The sequence below is a fragment of the Paralichthys olivaceus genome, chromosome 12 (assembly GCF_024713975.1).
Source record: "Paralichthys olivaceus isolate ysfri-2021 chromosome 12, ASM2471397v2, whole genome shotgun sequence".
Lineage (NCBI taxonomy): Eukaryota > Metazoa > Chordata > Actinopteri > Pleuronectiformes > Paralichthyidae > Paralichthys > Paralichthys olivaceus.
Window position 1 is genome coordinate 5924198 of NC_091104.1, and position 20843 is coordinate 5945040.

General features: G+C 40.2%; 1 protein-coding gene across 3 annotated transcripts; it reads right to left on the reverse strand.

Annotated features, from left to right (window-relative positions):
- Window positions 1-873: 873 nt before the first annotated feature.
- sfxn5a (sideroflexin 5a) lies at window positions 874-16807 on the reverse strand. 3 transcript variants are annotated; one of them, XM_020097840.2, is made up of 14 exons: window positions 16619-16807; window positions 15351-15419; window positions 13523-13600; window positions 13308-13334; window positions 12604-12658; window positions 12070-12095; window positions 11928-11981; window positions 11082-11138; window positions 10945-11010; window positions 9628-9718; window positions 6322-6437; window positions 6087-6172; window positions 3083-3200; window positions 874-1802 (listed from the first exon to the last, which is right to left on the reverse strand). In XM_020097840.2, exons 1-14 carry the CDS (start codon window positions 16706-16708, stop codon window positions 1725-1727), a joined length of 1011 nt encoding a protein of 336 aa, XP_019953399.1. In that variant the 5' UTR covers window positions 16709-16807; the 3' UTR covers window positions 874-1724. The 3 variants fall into 3 exon arrangements, with proteins under 3 accessions (XP_019953399.1, XP_019953401.1, XP_069391350.1); XM_020097842.2 differs by lacking the exon at window positions 16619-16807 and adding an exon at window positions 15519-15599; XM_069535249.1 differs by lacking the exon at window positions 16619-16807 and adding an exon at window positions 15519-15599 and having other exon boundaries at window positions 13518-13600.
- Window positions 16808-20843: the final 4036 nt, after the last annotated feature.

Here is a 20843-nt window from a genome sequence, read left to right on the forward strand (position 1 = left end):
CATTTCAAGTAGTTTCAAGTAGATCAGGTGAGATTATTATCCCAAAAAATGAAGAAATACTGTTTAATACTTTTTTTACCTTAAATTTAAAACAGCACATATAACATAAAAATATAATAACATTTCTATTACTATTTTAAAAAACTGCAAAGATTGTCTTTGTAAAATTTGCATTACTTGCAACAAAAAACGGAGCTAATACAAATTATTATTGGAATATATGAGATGCTGAAACACGGTGAGGTAACATTACAAACTAGAAGTATGATGGAGTTTAAAGCTGCTCATAACTGATACCACAAGAACATATTCTTCATAATCAGCAGTTTGCTTTGTGAACAGTGTTTTGTTGTTATTTGTCTCACCTGGATCGTGTTCCAGCAGCTTCCACCATACGTGTGCTTTCTTGTTGAGATTACGCTGCATCGCAGCCTAGCGTGCCGTGTTCCCCGGCAACTGTGCAAACATACTAATCACACAGATCCTGACGACAGATAATACCGAGACAAGAACGTTTATATAGAAAAAGTACAGATACACAAAGGCAGAGCAGCGGGGTTTTTTTTTTTTTTTTAAAACACTGATTTCTAGGAAGATTTCGAAAGCAAATATTTTTGGTCAAGACTTCAAACATCCTCATGATGTATTTGTTTACACAAAGTATTCAAAGTGCAAAGTACTTTCAGAACTGCTTTCAATGTGCGACAATAATATGTTTTAATCTTTTGTGTCTTTTAGTCATTATTTCAATCCTTTGTTAACTGTCTTCGAGTTCCTTTAAAAGTGCTTTATAAATAAAATGCATTATCATAATTATCAAAATAAAGATTTGTGTGTAACATTTTACTGCACAAGAGCAACAGAACCTCCCAATTTCATTGAATGATTTAATACAGTTAAAGTTAAACATTTGCTCTCTAAACTTTTTTTGTGCATAGAACAGTGATAACTACTTTGTTACCTGACATCTTGATAAAATATTTGATAAAATATCATTTCTACAGCCATTTTCCAGCATTTGATTCAGGATCACTCCTGAAAGTTAAGTTTCTATTTCCGACTTTTCTTGAAGTTTACTTGCAACAGTTTTGCCGCTTTCAGGCGCCGCAAACGTTTCATGTGAAAGAATGTGAGCGGTGAAAATCATTCCTCTGACATGTTACATGTAGTCTGACACGTATGAGCTCACAGGGAGACAGAGTGTCTTCATGTTAACTGGTCCAGAGCAGAAACCAGAGAAGAAGCCCTGAGTTTTTCACAGTTCACAAAAATACATTCATGTCAATCACCCTTACTTCATTCCCACTGTTTATACACAACCCAAACCACAATTACAATAAATTAGACATTTTATATTTTTAATCCACCTACCCTCACTCACTAACTCAACTATGCATCTGCTGATCAAGTAACACAAAGTAAACTGAACCCACATCGTCCATAAACATGTTCAGAGCTTCATTTCTCTTATTTTCCTTGGTAAGTGTCCATGTTAGAACTTTCTGAGGTGACTGATACGTTTCAATATCACATGTTTCTTCTTGATTAACAAACACCAACATCTTTCCGTCAGTAACACGGATGAACTGCTGCTCCGTGTCAACGTGTGTTAAAATCCTCCCCGGCCAACGCAGCCAAATTTTACCGTCCTCCATTCAGCGGCGGCGTGAACAATGCTGAGCAGCGGCGGGTCTCGTCTCGATGTGTCGGGCCGCAGAGATCACTCACAGGCCTTTATTGTATGTCACCATCGGACCATCTGTTGCCATGGCGATCTCCGGCTCTAACCGATTCACGCTGATCTGCGGGAATGGAAGCAGAACAAAAAGGTCAACGGTGCAAGAGGAAATGTTTGGCACGCGCTGTCAGATGTACGTCCACGGTCGTCTTTATGAGCGGCTTCGTAAAAGATCCGAAACTATTTCATTCGTAGCTAAAGACTTGAAATGTTCTGTATTTACCGCTAATGTGCAAAAAGAGACAATTTGGCAGATTACAGTCTAATTTGAGGTTTGAAGCTCCTAATATTTGAACCAGAGACAGATGGCTGTTGGAGTTGTCGGCAGAATCCTAATCAGACATCTTGGTAGGTGTGAAATGGGGAAGTGGGACAAATTGAGTAGGCGGGGGGTCCAGGGGAGCGGGGCATTCATGTTGCTTTTTGGGTAGTTCTTTTTTTTTTTTTTTCATCCGCTATCCTCGCGAAAGTGCAAAAAAGGGACTTGAGAGAAAAACAGGCCCCTCGGTGCTGCTTTTCACAGGAGTGTTGGTGGCACATATGTCTGAAGTTTTTTTGCCATATGGCTGTCTGAGCTATTTCCAGCGGTAATTAAATCCTAAACATTTTAAAGCCAGAGCTGCTTGGCTTGTGTTGGCGAGTGATTTGGCAGAGAGGAGACAAAGAGAAAGAGAGAGAGAGAGAGAGAGAGAGAGAGACGGAGTAAAAAAAAACAATATCGAGCCACAGCCAGTTAATGAGAAGAGCGACGCGGCCGAGCGAGGCTAAAGTTAGAGCTCAGCTCTGTGAGCCTGGACGGCAGCGGAAGGCAGGAGAGACTCCGGGCAGATCACAACAGAGCAGGTTACGTCTCAGAGGGCTACGCCTCATTAGGAGAGAGAGCCGCCGTAAAGCTCGATGGGAAACGTTTAAGAGGTCAGGAGAGTCAACATCAGTCACTGAAACAAGAGTCGTGGCAGATCTGAGGCTGAGAGTCACAATTTAAAAACCGAAAAGAAGAAAAGAAGCGCTGGAAACGAGAACATGAGACGTTAAGATGCATTTCATCTGAGCGTGATGATGATCATGAAAGCTTTTACATGAACTTATATATAGAAACAGCTGATTTTAAGTTTCACAGAACAAACTGATTAGTTCATATGAGCAGGATCAGACTATATCAAAATACATAATGAACACTTGACACCAAAACTACAAAGATGCAATAAAAAGAATCCACAGATGTTTGATTGTTTCCCCTCAGAAGCTCTGAAGGTCCAAAGAGATAGAATCACAACAATCTGTCATTAATAAATAAATGTCGTGTTGACCTGAGAGGAGAGATGTGGGCGGGGGGGGAAGTACCTGGGACATCTGCGGGAAGAGACTGATGGCGAGCGGCAGAGCCAGGCTAAAGGCGGCGAGACACACAAGACTGTGGACGGGCAGGACGAGTCTCCGCTGTCTCTGCAGGAGAGGAAGCCTGGTGGAAATAGAGGAACTACAGCATTAGCAATTAGCATAGCAAATAGCATAGCACCAGTCACCAGGGAAATAACCATCTCCAAAAAAACAATTTCAACATATTTTCTTTTTAATAATAAAAGAAGAAAACTATTACAAAGGTTGAACGTAGGCAATTCAGCCAATTAGGTCATGATCAATAACATTTGCTCGACATGAATGTTTGCAGCTAAATGTCTTCACTCAGTCTGAAACTAGGTAGATAAACGTATGCATCTCTTTATGAGCTTTAAGCTCGGAGAGTTGATTTCTGGATCTGCACCAAATATTACCTGTTCATAGGTATTAACGCTCCACATGTCTCATTCGTTTCATTAAGATTTCTGCATTTTTTCTCTAGAAATTCACCAAAATGCTGGAAAATATTGAAAAACAATGTTAAAGAAAGTGGAAAACCATCCTTGGCTCTGCCCCCTTCATGAAGTCTATCTCAAAGTTTGTTGGTTTCTTCCTCGGCCCACGTTCAAGACCACCGGTTCAGTAGTTTTTGCGATATCTTTCTAACAGTCAGACAAACAGACGATGAGAACGTAACCATACTGAACTGTCTCCTAAATTCTTTCCTAACTGTTTTTCCCAAATTGCAAGAAATGTGTTTTCTCTGTTAGAAGCGACAGGGTTTTAAGGGCGTTTTTACTTTTTGCCCGACATCTCCAGAAATACATTTTCTCTTCTCAGCCCGTGCTTCTCCTCCCTCCTCGCTGCCCTCCGTAGGATAATCCCCTCTTCAGTGTGTGGGACAGCGAACGCAGCAGGAGCTTGAGAACGAGCCGCTCCGTCTCTCCTCCACCAGTGACGCCTCTCCCCCTAACGAGGAGAGCTACTGCCTAATGAGGGAGCTCATTAACACATATGGCTGCCATGGTTTAATTAGGCTACACACACACTTATATACACACATGTGCAGAAACACATTTTAGGGAACTGGATTAGAAAGAGAAGAGGCAGGTTGAGAGGTATGTGAGAAGGTTTGGGCACAAGTCTGAGTTTGAAAACCTTCGAATCAGGTGAATATTTTGATTTGATTTCTAATTAATGGTCATTTCGTGCAATACTGAGTTGATTCACATGATCTGAGTGACATGGCCTGAGGTCTCACTCAGGTTTAATTGTTTACATGCACCACCAACGAGCCCGGAGCAACAATGGTGACGTGCGGAGTCTCAAAGATAGAAACAAGCACGTGTGCCAAGACCCAGATCAGGAAAACTTCAGAGATCAGTCACCGAAATATTATTAATTTTCATCAAGATCAATTCATTACTTCTTGGGAAATTGGTGAAAATGTAAAAAAAAAAAATATATATATTATAGATCCGCCCCTTTGACTGGATTTGGAAAACAGAAAAAAAAGGTGGATTGTTTACATAATTATTTAAAGAGTGAAGGAACTACGCATCCCATAAACCATTGCGAGCGATCCATTTCCGACAACTTCCAATCTCGTGGCGAGTCTACCTCGGATGGTTATAATATTACGGCCGATAATCAAAACGTCTCTTCAGAAAACGAATGGGATTTGTTCTCCGGGCTGTTGAGCTGAATGTTTTTAATACACTTGTGGGTCTGCAGCCGCTCACAGCTGCTGAAGCACATAAAGGACAGAACCTGCTGTCACTGCTCGAAATCTGCTCTCAGCGGTGTCATCGATCATTGGGGGGCCGCCCGGGGACCCAACGCTCTCCCCTTGTTCTCGCTCTATTGAGAGCCAGTGAAGGCGAGCAGACATGGAGGATAACTGAGCACTGCTCACCTGCAACCAAAGTCAACCTCACCGCCCCCTGCTCTCCCTCTCCCTCCCCTGCCAGGAATCCCAAACACACCTGGGCAGCTGGCCCTCGCCGCCGCCGGAGCCCGCGTGCTCGGAGCAGTCGGGACAAGTGCAGTCAGGGGTTCACAAAGATGGCCGCATTCCTCGGCGCACTGCAGGCACGGCGAGGCCATCGATCACAGGGCGTCCACGTGAACACATCGAATCATTGAGACATCATTACAGTGGTATCGCACAACGGAGAGGGTTCACCGAGCGCTCGGTCCAATCAGACGACAGCAGCTCCGAGGACAAAGCCACATGTGACGCTGAGATCATAACTCATTGTTTCCTTAATGGTCATTTAATTAGGACTCACGTGCATTCGGGAATTCATCTGATTATTATATGAGAACACCAAATAGGTTTTTTACCACTTTAATTGTGCCATTAAAGCCATAATTAACTTTTTTAAAATAAAAAAGCGACTTCATAATGTTGATAATGACAGATCTCTGGCTGGAGCCATTTATTGGTGTTGTTTTTCTGATGAAATATTCTCAGGTGAACATTAGATGCTACAATATGAGCAGCAGCAGAAATAATTTTAAATTGACAGAGAAAGAAGTCAGAACACCAGCTATAGAAAATATAATTCTCCTATTCTTAAGCACAAAGCGCAGGAGGAAAATAATGCATGGATACACAGGAGCACATGCAGCTGCTAAGGCCGGCCCAACAGCCCCACAGTAATTAAACAGCACAGCTCAATCAAGCCACATCAAATGATTAAGAAATAAATAAAAGTTGGGGAAATAAACCAGTGGTTGGTCGACGATCGATGACCATGAAATCTAGTTTGCCTGCACAACAACAGGAAAATGTTCTAAACGTTCAATCGAAGGACTTGAAGTTTAAATTCGTCTGTAAAACATAATTTTTGACGTCACTACTCCAGATATTTATTCATAAACACCGTCAACGATCAGATTATAGAATCCTTATATTGTTTCTCAGATAAGTCTAAAGACGATTGTTCATTTAAAATCAATAACAGTATTTTCAATGATTAACATCGAGAGTGATGATTCTTACTTTTCCAGCACTGACATGATCAGTGGAGGGAGCAACAGGATGGGCATGGGCAGCACCACTCTGGTCAGGGCTGTCTCCATAAGAGCCTGTCGTGGAAATCATACAACATGTTTAAACAAGTCAAACCCAGGTGTGAACTTCATACTTTGTAATTTACACTGTTGTATTTACCAACATGAGAGTGTTAATCACAGGATAATTTTACACCAGATATTTACAGAGTAAATCACCCTACATGCCTGGCAGCTACTCGGGATGTTCCCACCACGTTGCCGTCGTCGTCGAGCACGCTGATTCCCTCCGACAGCTCCGAGTGTCTCATGAGCACCACGTTACAGACGTTGGCACTCGCTGCGGAGAGGTGAGACAACGTTTTTTAAAGGATGAAAGAGAAACTGACATATTTAGTTGTTTCGCAAATGAGCATATTGTTTTTTTTTTTCACCATCCAGGTTGGGTGTAAGATCAGGCAGCTGGTACGGTGCCGCCGGGGCAGGAGGGTGAGGAGTTCTTTGGTATTTAAAGATTCATCTGACTGACTGAACTGGAATTTTATGCAAGGATAGAGGATGTATCTGTGATCTTAATATCATTAATGATCACAACCATATTTTCAGTTGACAAAATGATCATTTAATAACCATGAGGAGAAAAGGAAATAACCAATGACTTAAAGAACACACAGCTGCTGCACTGAGATCAAACCCAACACGTAAACGTTCTGCTAAATAATATGGTTTCACATCCGTGCAAGTTCTGCCTGTTTTTTTCCTTAGTTTGTTTGTTTATCACGGAGAATTAGCAAAAAAACTATATAGCAGATTTCCATGAAACTTGGTGGAAGGTTGGGACGTGCTCCGAGAAAGAACTCATTCAATTTTTGCGTGGATCCGAACAAAGGAGTAGTTTCGAGAACTTTTCATAACATATAAATATATATATATATTTTCACCAATGTCACAGGAAACAATTCACGGACCTCGATGAAAACATTCAGGGACATTTCGGGGACTCGTATCTATGAGTGTGTGTAACTCAGGATCTAGCTGCTGTCTGGTAAAACTTTTTGTTCTGGGTCCTCTAATAGTTTTTTCACCAGCATCAGCCCAGTGAGTTAGTTTTTAACCACATCACTGTAGATACAGTGGATTAGTGTTAATTAGCAAATGTTGAACTGAACATCAATATATTAGCTTTTTAGTTTTATGTTCAGTTACAGTTCACAGATTCTTGTTTGACAAATATTGACATATCTGAAACGAGAGGTGATGATTTATCCAAAAACATCTTCATCCATTGACATAAAACACATTATTAATAATATACAAGGATTTCAATTAGTCTATAGCCTCCACAGATTTTCATTATCGATTGCAACACAACCTCTCCACATGAAAATACCACAGATTTGACACCAATCAGTCACTGAGCCCGTGTGTAAAACACTGAAACTTTTTTCTCCAGTCACAGAAAATGTCTAAATATTGTGCGTCACAGTCATTTTGTGTCGTTATTCACAAACCGACTAAACGTCACGTCTGTGAGACTCAAACCAGCGACAGGCGACGTAACCAAGGTGACTGACGGAGCAACAAACAGCAGTGCCACTCCCCTGTGATTTATTCACGGGAGCCAAAATGAACACAAATGTATGTTAATATAGATGATCCTTTCTCCTTGACTCTAATAGGAATAAGAAAAACTCATTTTAGAGTTTAATGTTGGTGCCGCGAGCCTTTTTAATTTAAGACAACAGCGTTCCGACTTATCTTGACTAAGAGCTGCAGGGCTGCAGGTCGCTTTGTGGAGGGAATTCAATTGACTGAGCAAATAGCTCTTTTTACCTACAAGGTTTTTTTTTTGTACAATTAATAGAGGGACAGATAGTAGAATTATAGAAAGGAATAACAAATACCAAAGTAAACAGATAAAAAAATGTAAAAACCTGTTTGTAATTTAATTATTAAAGGCATCAAAGTAATTATAAAACTGAAGTGATTAAGTCTGTGCAGCTAAATGCTGAAATATGTGGATTTAATTTGTAATTATTTGAAATAATTACATTTCTGTATATTCTAACTGTCACCTAATACCTGGTGGTACACTCACAGAAATCCAAGAACTTTTCACATAATTACTTCCTAAATATCACAAATAATGACGAATAATTTCAGAAGACAAGCAATTAATTGTCCCCACAAATTTATGGCAGCGCGGCTTTTCCTCCTGTTAAGGTCTTCATCATCTAATTGAATGACAGGCCGCCGCTTGATTAGGTTATTACAAATAAATCTAGCCTTAAGTAAGCAAACATAATCAAGCGGGTGAAAATTCAAACAGCACTTTGCTTTCACTCGCTTCAATTAGCCGTTTTAATTACCTTTTATATGGGGCTACCACAACAACGGCAGCAACAACAATGAACAAACAGAAATCAGGTAAATGAGGCCTTGACATAGACGCCACTTTAGGGGTAATTATCCAATTTGTTTGCGGCAGCAGAGTTCTAACAAGCAACCAATTACCAGGCAAAGGCTGCACTGTAGAAACCTGTTGATTTAATTAGAAGAACCGCCATGGTAAGGAAGGGGGGCAGGCAAACAATTTAATTATGAGCCAGCAGCCTGGGGCATTCTGGGACACGGGTCTATACCCCTGGGTGAGACTGTGTGTTTGCGAGAGAGCGACATGAGAATCAGCTTTGTGGCTCCACACATGTCTAAAAAAAAAAGTGAGCTCACAAAACGTCTCTGAGGAAAACGGACCGAGGAGCAGAGTGAAACAAACGGCTCAGCTACAGAGATTAATGAGAGATAAAAGTACACGCGACATTTATAATGTCAGAGTTTCTTTAATTTTGTGCATCATGAAGAGAGAGGAAGCGCTACGGGAAAATCCAATTCAATTAAAAGTCAAATCAGTCTCAGCTGTCGATCTTGACGTATTTATAGCATCAAATAACAAATTAGACTAAACTCACTGGAGAAATTAACACTGGAACAAACCTCAGTGTGATGAAAACCACTGAAAACCACTGAAACCATCTTTGAGACATTTTTATTTGACGTGTATCTTGACGTTTTAGTTCGGCCAGCCACCAGGGGGCGGTCAAGATGCTTTGGCTTCACTTTTGGGAGCTGTCATGTCGCCCATCTTTGTTATTATTATCACATGATGACTCTGACGGTCATCTAGTGCTAACGTAAGCTAACGTTAGGTCGCGATACCCGACAATTAGAGAAATGAAGCAGGACCTACTTTACAATGATTTTGTAAAATGCGTAGAATCTTTTGATATGCTAACATTTTACACTTTCAACTTCTTCTCACTGAAAACACTATATATATTTTTTTTTAAATGTGACAGTACTTCAAATATTGCAGTATTCAGTACAAACAAAATGGCATGTTGACAGGCTAATATTCCAACATTATCATTTTGAGAGTTATTCTAACTGTGCTGTAACTGATCCTCCTTCTTTGGTCCGTTCTCATCCAGTGTTGCACTGATGCAGCGCTTCATGGAGCTTTTTGAACTCACCCACTGCTGGGAAGGGGACGAACCTCTGCACCAAAAGCCTGGTTGTTGGGCTGAAGCCTTTTGCTTTCTGGATTAACACGTTCAACCCGACCTAGAAAAAAAAAACAAACGCACACGTCGCCGACAAATCACAAACTGAAAACAAAAGGTTTCCCATGTTCCGTCAGATTCTGAAAAACCATGGAACCCGGTTTAGCACGGACGAGCAGTGAAATAGTTTGAGTGTCACAAAAGGGAGAAACTGACAAAACTGTATTTTTCTGTGCATAAACAATGAAATGAGTGACTTCAGTGTGTATTACCACTGAGGGCTGTAATCGAGGTGCTATGTGTCTTTAATAAAACACTGCAGCCTCCAGCTCTCCCCAGCATGGCAGGGGTCCATCACCGGAGCGGACCTTTAATTGGAGAGCTCCTGGCCCCCTCCTGGTCTGTCGTTCCGCCCTCCAGACACCCCGTGTTTTTTTTTTTCTTTCCTCCGGCTATTTCTATTGTCAGGCCTGAGAGCAGCAGCCGGATCAGCCCCCAGCCGGACCAGTAATTGGCTCGGTTTGAGCCCCATGTCAGGCAAGTGTGTGAAGGTGTATTATGCTATTTAAACATGAGTCTTTAATGGCAAAAAGGTAAGAAAATAGTGATATCAACTGGTATTTTCACGACAGGTTGATTCAACGTCTTTACATTTCTCCATATGTCTGTCAACATAACTGAGGACATTTGGTGTTTGACCAAAATATGAAAGTATTTCAAAAATCCAGATTAATGAATTAATATAAATAACATTAGAGCAACACAAAGTACAAAGTTCTGAACAAGAAAACAAATGGTTAAAAACCAGAGGGAAGAAAAGTTTGATTGTTACAATAATAACATCATAATTAATGACAAGACTTAATAATTAAACAGTTGTTTTTATAATTAACAATTATCTAATTATTGTTATTATATTATTAATAATAACAATGTATTTTAAACATTTGGCCGTTTGTACTCTGTGTTGGAAAGTGATCTATAAATGTTATCATTACTATAAATTAACCTATATATATATATATATATATATATATATATATATATGTGCATGTACAATCTATAAGTGTTTTGAATAAGAATAAAGATCAATATTATAGAATAAAAATAACCTTGTACCCCAAGTAAATTGAGGAATATACCTTCAAGAGACTTAGAAGAATCAATCAATCTATCTATCTAATGATGGATATCGTGTCTGAACAGATTTAATGCTTTAAAAGATATAACAGTTGAAATAATGGATCGATAAGTGACTCAGTTGTTGCTGTGCAACATTGAACTCACAGCGATGGAGACTGCGCTCGTCACTGCTCCCAGGTATCCCTGGACGAATTTGGATGCTGGAGCCGGCTGAAGAAAACAATATGTCAGCATCACACACATGTTTAAACACATGGGATCTGTCCGGGATTCATCGTCACCTGGGAGGCGTTGCGGTTGCAGAAGTTAACGCAGGCATTGTGACTCTGGTTCAACCACTGTGGAGAAGAAGGGGAAGTCAACAGAGGGAAAAGTTGTCTGATGAAGTTATTAATGTCTCTGATGACCGGTGCTGCATTCAGCTTCTTGTGTCAGATTCCAGGTCGACCCTTTGTTTGATGAATTTAACAAAGTGACACCACAGAGGTTCACCACTGAAAGCTGCAGGAGACGCTGAGAGTTGAGCCTTTTTGTGTTAAATCACATTCTTTGTAAATCTATTAGATCAAAACCAGATTTCTAACATTTGATTATCCTTAAAAAATGTGTTTAGAGGAAACTGCCAATGACACATGACCTAAACTCACATTTCAACGAATGTGTTAAACATACGAAATAATCAAATGGATCTAATGTGGACATTTTTATTTCATCAAAGCTAATGAATGGCTTCATATTGTGGTGCGATCGTCTGAAAGCTATTTTGGGGCTTTTGTTTTCACTCTGGCATCTTACTGTCGAATGTTTGTTTGTCACTTCACTGGTTTCAGAGCACGTTGGCAGGACGAGTGTCGAAAATTGTCTGGCTGACAAATACTGGAAGATTTACAGGAACATACTGTCCTGATGAATAAATACATTCAATTAAATTAAGTTAAAGACTCTTCATCATACTAGTAGTGCACTGTGGTGATGCTCCAGAGCCTACATTCATCCTACCTGGTTCATCTGCAATGAAGATTTTACAGTCAGTGGTTTTACTTGTTTACTCTGTTATTAATATCAAATGTTTCTTGTTACACAGACAGACGGACGGAGGGACAGACGGTCAAGACAAAAGTCTTTACCTGCCAGAAGATAGTTGATGCCAATGTTTGATTTGGGAGAAGGAGGCCGACAACCTGCACAAAGAAAAAGAAATCCACTTGTGCCTTAGTCTATATTTTGGGGAAGTAACAATAAATATAAAGATACAGAAATAAGTCTTACCACTGGAGTGCCAAAAGGAATAAATCCTATTAAAAGAGAGTCAGAGTCATTGTTTGCTTTTAGTTAATGATTTGCAACATTTCATATTTCTAATCTTTGTAAAGAGATTTTCCTATAAATCACTTTTACATTTGTTCTTCTGTGAAACACATCAGTTTCTCTTCACTGATGCTTCAGCCTCCAGGGTTGAGGTCTGTACACTTTTGACCAATCAGATGTTGTGGCTACGTACAAATCTGTCGTGTATATATAGTCTCCGAGTCGGTCGTAACAAGTTAATCGCTCCTGTCTTTGAAGGTGAGACTTTGAGACCGGATCAAAATGATTGTGTTTGCTTGCTTATTCAGAACTTCTCCGTCAACGTGGGAGAGCGATTTTAATCAGCGCCCTGCTGAGTTTGACCTTTTTACAGGCCAGAGACAACCTGAAGAGCCCCGTGGAGATGTGACAGTTCCCGGGGTGAACGACACCTCCATGTTGGACCATATAACAAGGCCCCACTTCACCCGGGGCTTCCACACCGAGCTACTGTACCCGACATCCGAAAGGGCATGAGGATCTTCTCCCCGGTGTCAGGGTGGATGATGGCCTGTTATGAGCACATAATGATCCGAGTCAGACGATAATGAGTACAGATGATTTGGGCTAATTCAGATCAAATGGAGCTGAGGGAGTTTTACATGTTCTTGAAAACAAATTAATAAGATCTAAAATATGAGCACAGGGACTTTTTAACAAAACGCTCATGAAAAGTGGTGCATTTCGTTATTGCTGTGTGATTAAAGTCAATCACAGACTTTAGTGTATTTAAAAAATTAGGCCAAAACACCCCGGACACGGATCCGCCATCTTGCAATGTTGACGTGATTTGTTCGTTTGCAGACGAGGTAACGCACAAACAAACGATGGATTTTTCTTTTTACATTTTCACAGTTTTACCAGGGATTCATTCATGAATCACGCTGGAAAAAACATGGAATTGTTAATGTGACTGATTCCTATGAGTGTTCAATTTGGTGCAGCTTGGTTGAATTTAAGGGAACTACTGTTTGAAAGCCGCATGTTTCACTTCGCTGCATGTTTGTTGGATAAACAGGTCACTGTTGAGATGAGGTGAAGAGAGCGGTGTCAGATTTGTTTGCTAATTCACTCACACTTCAGATCTCTGTCTTCAGTCTGCTTGTTGTGGCAGTTTGTGTTTGTCAGTGATTGAGAGGGAAAGTGATTAAACATCTCACCTGCTTTATTTTCTGAGCTTTCCAAAGCTGCAGAGAAAAAAAACAAACATTGTGAAGGAATAAAAAAAGTACGTCAAAACATATTGGTTTATTTAAGAAGAAACTTGTAAACTGCTCTGAAGTCAAAGAGAAGATATTTCTTTTTGTTTTAGATAAACGCACATAGAGGATTCTGGCTTTTCTGACTCAACGTACTGAAACCACAGAGACTTCACCTGAGCATCAGTCACTCCAGGAGGCACAGTTCCACGTTTGAAACCATCGAGTAGCTCCACACACTCCTGCAGTCGTTTCTAAAGTGACAAAAAAACCAAACAAAGATAAAGTTAAAAAATGAAGTCAGGAAACTTTCTCCTGATTTTTTTTACTGATCATTTCTTTCTGAGATTTTCTGCTGTTTGTGCTGCACAACTCAACTTGCAGTAATCGTGCTTCACTAAAACTTTCATGCTGATTTCCAGTCGACAAATGAGTTTGCTAAAAGGTAATGAGTGGCTTTCTGCGGCGTTATCATTGTCTAATGTTGAGCTGAATACAAGGTCATGTGGCCCAATTTGTTCTAATGAGCTTGTGTGTGTGAGATCTTGTGCTAAATCACATCCATCCCTGTTCCACTCTCGTCATTAGGGGCAAGTTGAGGCTACGCCTGGCCCAGTAGGGTGCGAGGTGTGTGTGTGTGTGTGTGTGTGTGTGTGTGTGTGTGTGTGTGTGTGTGTGTGTGTGTGTGTGTGTGTGCGCATACACTCTCTCCACCCATCACAGCTGCCCCACTTGTCCACACCTCATCACATCCTCGGAGCTACTCTCGCTATTACTGTCACCAAAGAGCCTGCTAACGGCTTCATTACCCAGAGAACCACAGCGCTGAAGACTCTGTGAGCGAAATTATCACAACACAGCCGAGACCGGGGGAAACATTGGGATGTGCAGAGCCGCACAGCGTTTAGAGAGAGAACAGCCTGAAAACCAAAAGGTCACAGATATGTTCCCAGTCACAGAGATGATCCGTATTAAATGATTTTAACATCAGGGACAGTTTAAACACTCAAATGACCAAGTTGCAATTCAGTAAACGCTCCGTGGTGTTTAATATTACATGTTGACTCAGACTTTGTGAAATAATCGTCAAATGTGAAGAAAAGCTGCTTCTTTGTTCTTTGTTTCATCTTATTTTGTCAAAAACAGTGAATGAAAAGCACAATAAAGGGAAATATACCTGATATATTTTTTATCATATTAAACAACATGCTGTGATAACTTTGATGGCACAGAATTAAAAAAAACTACAGATCAAAACGGGAAAACTACGTGAAGGTTCTGACGAAACTGGATTTTGTCCATTTTCACAGATTCCATTTTTGCTCTGACTCCTCAACACAGTCATGGTCTACGTACAGTCTGTGCATTTAACCCTCAATCAGAATGAGTCTCTGCCAAAAACACACATATTGAATGAATCTGCAATATGAGATCATTTGAGGGTGTATTTTAGTTAATAGCAGCGTCTCATCTCTGTCAATTGTCATAATCCCTCAGGCAAAACCAAACATAGCTAAATGGAAAATAGCAAGACAGTTCAAGTCCTCAGACAAGAACAGACAGCCTGAAGCAGAAACTCGTATCCCTCCCCTAAAAAACTTACACCGACGTTTGGAAGATATAAAGCATCAGCTGTGAAGGAACTTTTTAAGATAAACAGAGATTAAGAGAAAGTTAAACTCAGGTTTCAAGAGAGGCTGGCACAAGGCTCAACAGTCTTTTAAATTTAATCGAGCACTAATCATACCAGCCCCCTAAATAAGTCTGACTTCCTTAAAATCAAGATCCATGAATTATTAACAGTGAAATAAAGAAAGGAAAAGTTAAAAAAAAAAAAAACACCCTCTGATCCATTTCCTGATTCAGACCTGAACACGAAACACATCCTGCCACCAAATTTCCTGGAAAGCTGTCCAGGTAGTTTTTCCATCATCCTGCCGACGAACAAATAAATGGGCAGAAAACAAAACCTCCTTGGCAGAGGAAATGAATGAGTCTGTGTACCTCCGTCACAAACAGGGTGCTGGGGTCAATCACATCCAGGAAGTGTCTGAAGCGACCAAAAAACGTGTTCTGAAAAGAAACAGAAAACACATGAGGATGAAAATGAAACGTTTGAAACCCCGTCGCCAGCGAGACAAGAGTCAAGAGAACACATGGGGTCGTCTTTACATTTGCAACTTCAACGTGTCATCACAGGAACACCTGAGCTGGGATGGAAAGGTTCAGAGACTCGAACAATAAAAACACGTTTGGGGCTGAAAGAGAAGAAACTAAGTCAGATTGTTTGGTTGAGAGTGAGACAGATTTCAGCTGATGTCACAGCGTGCCAGCTGTTTCCACACACGGAGCCTCCTCATTAATCCTACGACTGTTTCTTATCTTTTAAAGGAGCCGAATCTACTCACACCATTTGCAATTACTTCCTATAATGAGTGCACCACAAACACCTTCCCATCATCTATTCATTACCGAGCATAAGGAATAATTAATAATAATTTGGAAATACAGCAGCACACCACAGCAGCCTCAAAGGCCCCACGTCCAGTTTAATAACACTGTCTGCTAATTTAATGAAAATCTGCTCAGAGACTCCCTGAACATATGGACGGAGGAATAGTTTCATACATCTGTTGAATTATATTTCTCACCAGTTTCACTCAAACTCGACCAGTTTGAATTTTCCAACTACGAAAAGGTTTGTTTGAGCCTTTTGTATAAACATTGCATTGAAGGTTTCAGCACTTTGAACTTTGAACCCGTTCACTCAGGGTCATGAACTCTCAAACAGAGCGAGAAGCTTAAACACAGAGACAATCAGAGTTTCCACAGTTTTCTGTGATTTTTGGGGCAACTGAGAAAAACATTAGGGATTTATCTTGTGCTGCGTTCAAGGTTCCAAACAGCATTTGAACTTTAAACTCGGGTCACAGGGAGGTTAGAAGTGCTCATGTGCAGAGTTATGTTTGTTTCATCTTGTTGTTTTCAATCGTTTGTCTAATTCTAACACATTCTCTTGTATCTTCATCTTTTCTCCACAAACTGTTTGATCGCGGGACAAAAACTAGTCCGACCACCCTGACGCTAATGTTGACACACTGACTGTTTGTGAAGGTTCACGAAGGTTTCTCACCTGAACTATTATAACTGAGTGTGTAATTAAAAATAACTTGACATTACGTTTAAAACACACAGAACACGTGCAGACCCAGTTCCAGCTGTTTGCACGCGAGTTCACTTCCTGGTTTGAGACGCGAGTGAGAAACTGGTACCTGGTTGAAACGAGACTTTCCAAACTGGAAGCTCTGGTGTTCAGACATGTTCCTCTGAGTCGGTGTCTCAAAAAAACAAAACGACAACATGAATCCTCGAACTCCTTCTGACACTGAAGCGGCACGACTGGACACCGGAAGTCGACGATCAGCTGTTACGACCGAGTTGCGTGAAGGGTAATGTAGTTTACACGTGCTTCTCACGCAGGACAGGAAGTGGCGATGAAAACTACACTTTCCAGAGGAGCATGAGTTGTTTTCGATGTTTTTATTAAAGGGGAAGCTCACGGATGATTTAAAGCACACGACACAACAAACTACAGAAGGTATTTGTTGTTGGAAATGAATGCTGAGAAATTAATCATAGCAGATCAAAGTACAGAATCTGTGATGTCACCACCTCAAAGCCGTCCACATTCCCCCATTATCAATGGAGAGGCAGCTGAGTACAGGAGAGCAGAGTAAATGGAGCCAGTGGTTAAGATTATCGTTTTAATTTATGTGTTTAACTTCTTCGGGAAGCGCAGCATCAACACCTACATTTCCATCTGAGTCATTTCCATGATTGACAGTTCTGAAGCTGCTGTCGTCCTCATCCTATCTCCCCTGTTTGTAGGGTGTACCATCTTCTGTTATGCTATTCTCTCAAGGCAGGGGCTCCTCCTCTTCGGGAACCCCAGCATCAGTATTGACGCTGTCACTGAGGTCACTGAGGTCACTGTCGTATCCGTCGTAACAGCTGTTGTTATAGTTGGAATTGGTGTTGTCATCGTCATCGTTGTCATCGTCATCGTTGTCATCTTCGTCATTGTCAACATTGTCGACATCATGGTCGTCATTGTCTTCGTCACTGTTGTCGTCGTCGCCATCGTCTTCATCATCGGCGTCGTCTTCATCATTAGTGTCATCTTCGTCATCTGTGTCGTCATCTGTGTCGTCATCTGTGTCGTCACTGGTGTCGTCTTCGGCGTCACTGTTCTCCTGTTCATCCCCCTCTCTTGAACGTCTCCTGGGTTCCTGGTATTCAACACCAGCATCAGGAACTATATCCTCTTCATGTGGGGGTTCTAAAGGGAGGTGTGTGCCGCCATCATTATGATCTTCACTGTTTTCGTTATTGATATGATTGATGTCAAAATAATGCACTCTTATTTCCAGTTCAGTTCCTGCGGTCATGTTTTGTAACACAGCAATAATCTGAATGTCTTGATCAGCTAGTGGCACAATTCTGTTGATATAAAGGTCTAATATCACGTCTGCAAATCAGAGAGAGAAATATATATTACTTTTACCATTCGTAGAATTAATCTGTAAATCAGTCATCTTTTAACACTGACTGTACGTCAGAGAGATACATGTAAAATAACAATTAAAGTACTTACTATTTCTAATGTGTGGTCCGTCTCCTTGTTCCATTTGGATGGTAATATTGTCCTGAAATTCACTAAAAACTGTTTACCGGTTTATCGCGGGGTGTTCTGTTCTGTTTACAGACGGTAGGCCACCAAAATCAAAATGTAATCTCTTTGATGCTTCAGTCCTGTGATGTCCTGATGCATGGATGTTTATGATACATACAGTTCCAGAGTCACTCAATTCACATTTCAATGTAATATAGAGGGCTAGCATTTTTAGGACAGTTGCAAGGAGAGACTGATACCTGATGTGGAAAAGATGTAAATACCTTAGACAGGGCTCAGGTAGAGTTCCCCCACCACTGGCTGTGGCATCGATCATATGTTTTCATATTTACTCCTTTACTTCTACTTAAAACACACTTGCACACTTCATTTATCCTTTGCTGGAGGGGCTGCTTTAAAAACACTCTGTGGCATAAATTAATATATATTAATATATATACCCACTTCTCCAGGCACCACTACACCACTGAACATACCTAATGTTATCTAGCTTCTTGACTCAGATACTTAGCTAATTATAGACCAACATTAAACCTTCCCTTCATTTCCAAGATCCAGTCATGTGATTACTTGCACATTCATTTTATTTTATTTGAAGGCTTTCAAGCAGGATTTGGAATCAATAACTTATCCATGCACATAACAGTTAGTTGCGGAGTTCCACAAGGTTCTGTCCCTGGACCGACACTTTTCACTTTGTACATGCTTCCTTTCGGCAACTTCATCAAAAAGCACCTCATACACTGTCACTGATGCACAGATGACACCCAGCTGTATATTTCTATGAAGCCTGATGAATCTAATCATAGTGTAACTTCAGGAAAGTCTCAAGAACATCAAGGCCTGGATGACCCAGAACTTCTTACTTCTAAAGTCAAAACTAAATCTCTCAGAGAATCACTGTCTGACCAGTCACATTGGACGGTATTAGTTCGGACTCTAGCTCAACTGTGAGAAACCTTGGAGTTATGTTTGACCAGAACATGTCATTTGACCAACACATAAAACTATATCAAGAACAGCTTTCTAGAACTATTAGTAGAACAAACAATCATATTACTCCTGTCTTAGCTTCTCTTCATTGGCTCCCTGTGAGATTCAGAATGGAATTGAAGATCCTGCTCCTGATTTAAGAAGTATTAATATTTTTGAAGAGATGAGGGATCTTTTTCTTCTTTGTTTGGTTTATTGACGGGTAACAGCCAAGATCAAGGTGCACCGTTCCTGCAGGTACTGCAAAACCAGGTTGATGCCTGGAGCAGAGCATCTCCCCTATTCCATCTCCCCATGGTGATTGTGTTCTTCTTCCTACCTTCTTCTTCTTTCAGTTTATTGGTGGGTGGCAACCAACATCAAGGTGCACTACTGCCATCCACTGTGTGTCTCAATATCCTACTTCCTTTTCTTCTTCCCCTTACGGAACTGTATCTTTTTCTTCTTTGATCGGTTTATCGGCGGGTAGCAACCAACTCCAAGGTGCACCTGCCAAACCACCTACTGCCGAGCCCTTTTCATTACTTCACACCTGTGCTGCTTTAAAGATGATAACGTAGCCCCCTAGTGGTGACTTTGATTGTTTTTCTGTAATAATTTAACTGCTTTTGTTGTTATTCAATTTAAGTTTTTTGTTTGTTTTTCAACCCTATTTTACGGCCGTGCATGCAAGAGTTTATATTGTTATTAGTATTAAAAATGCCTATATATATATATATAAATCATCATCTTAAAAATAAATCTGTCTTCACTTGTGTAGGGGGTGAAAATAAAAAGATCCATTCCTTTTATATTTTAATACAACACACGTTACAGTCCAAACAAACCCTTGTGGTGGATATGGATTAGATTTGGGATTATCAATTTATTTTTTATGGTTTCTGTCTGAAATGGGTTTTTCTGTTATGTCTTTTATTATCTATGCACTGGAACTGCTGGGTTTATTTAATTACTATTTTTATAACCTAACTTGATTTTTCCTTTTTGTTGATATCTCTTTATTTCTGTCTTTTACAGAACATTTCACTTTACCCCACTTATGAAGACATACATGTGAGCGTTCATATACAATGTTGTTTTTCTATATTGAAAATGACCATGAATATAAATCATAATAAAAAAAAAATCTGTATTCACTTCTGCAGGGGGTGGACCAAACTAAAAACAATGCATTTCACATTTCAGTACAACAAAACAAAATTACACAAGATGAAGGAACGTCTTTGTCATCTCTCCTCACAAAGAACCGATAAAGACCTTAGAGGTGAAACAGGTGTAACTGCAGCTTTTGTCAGTTCTGCTTGAGAAATCAGAAATGTGGTGAACTGTTTAAGTTTCACTGTGATGAGTTACACCCAGCACTTCCACTGATTACATTTTATTATTAAATATTTATTAAAGGTTCAGTGTGTAGGATTTAGTGACATCCAGTGGTGAAGTTGCATATTGCAGCTGAACACCCCCCACCTCACCCAAAGAAATCAACAATTCACACTATTTAGTTGAAACACACTAGGGAAGATGTCACCAGGATTATTTTACATCTCACCTAAATCTTACACACTGGACCTTTAACTTTTAACTATATGTCTGTTATAAAATGTAAATCATTTTAAATTATAGACCTTTGTTCCTAACACTGATATAAAAAGACCTGAAACTAGATTCTCTTTTTAAAATATCTACATGTTTACGTTTTAGTGAAATGGGAGCAGTTGCAAAATTGCCAGAAAATAACCCTGAATGCAAACTTGAAATCGTATCGCTCACAAAAACACACACCACCGGAGAAAGTTGCACAACCAAACATA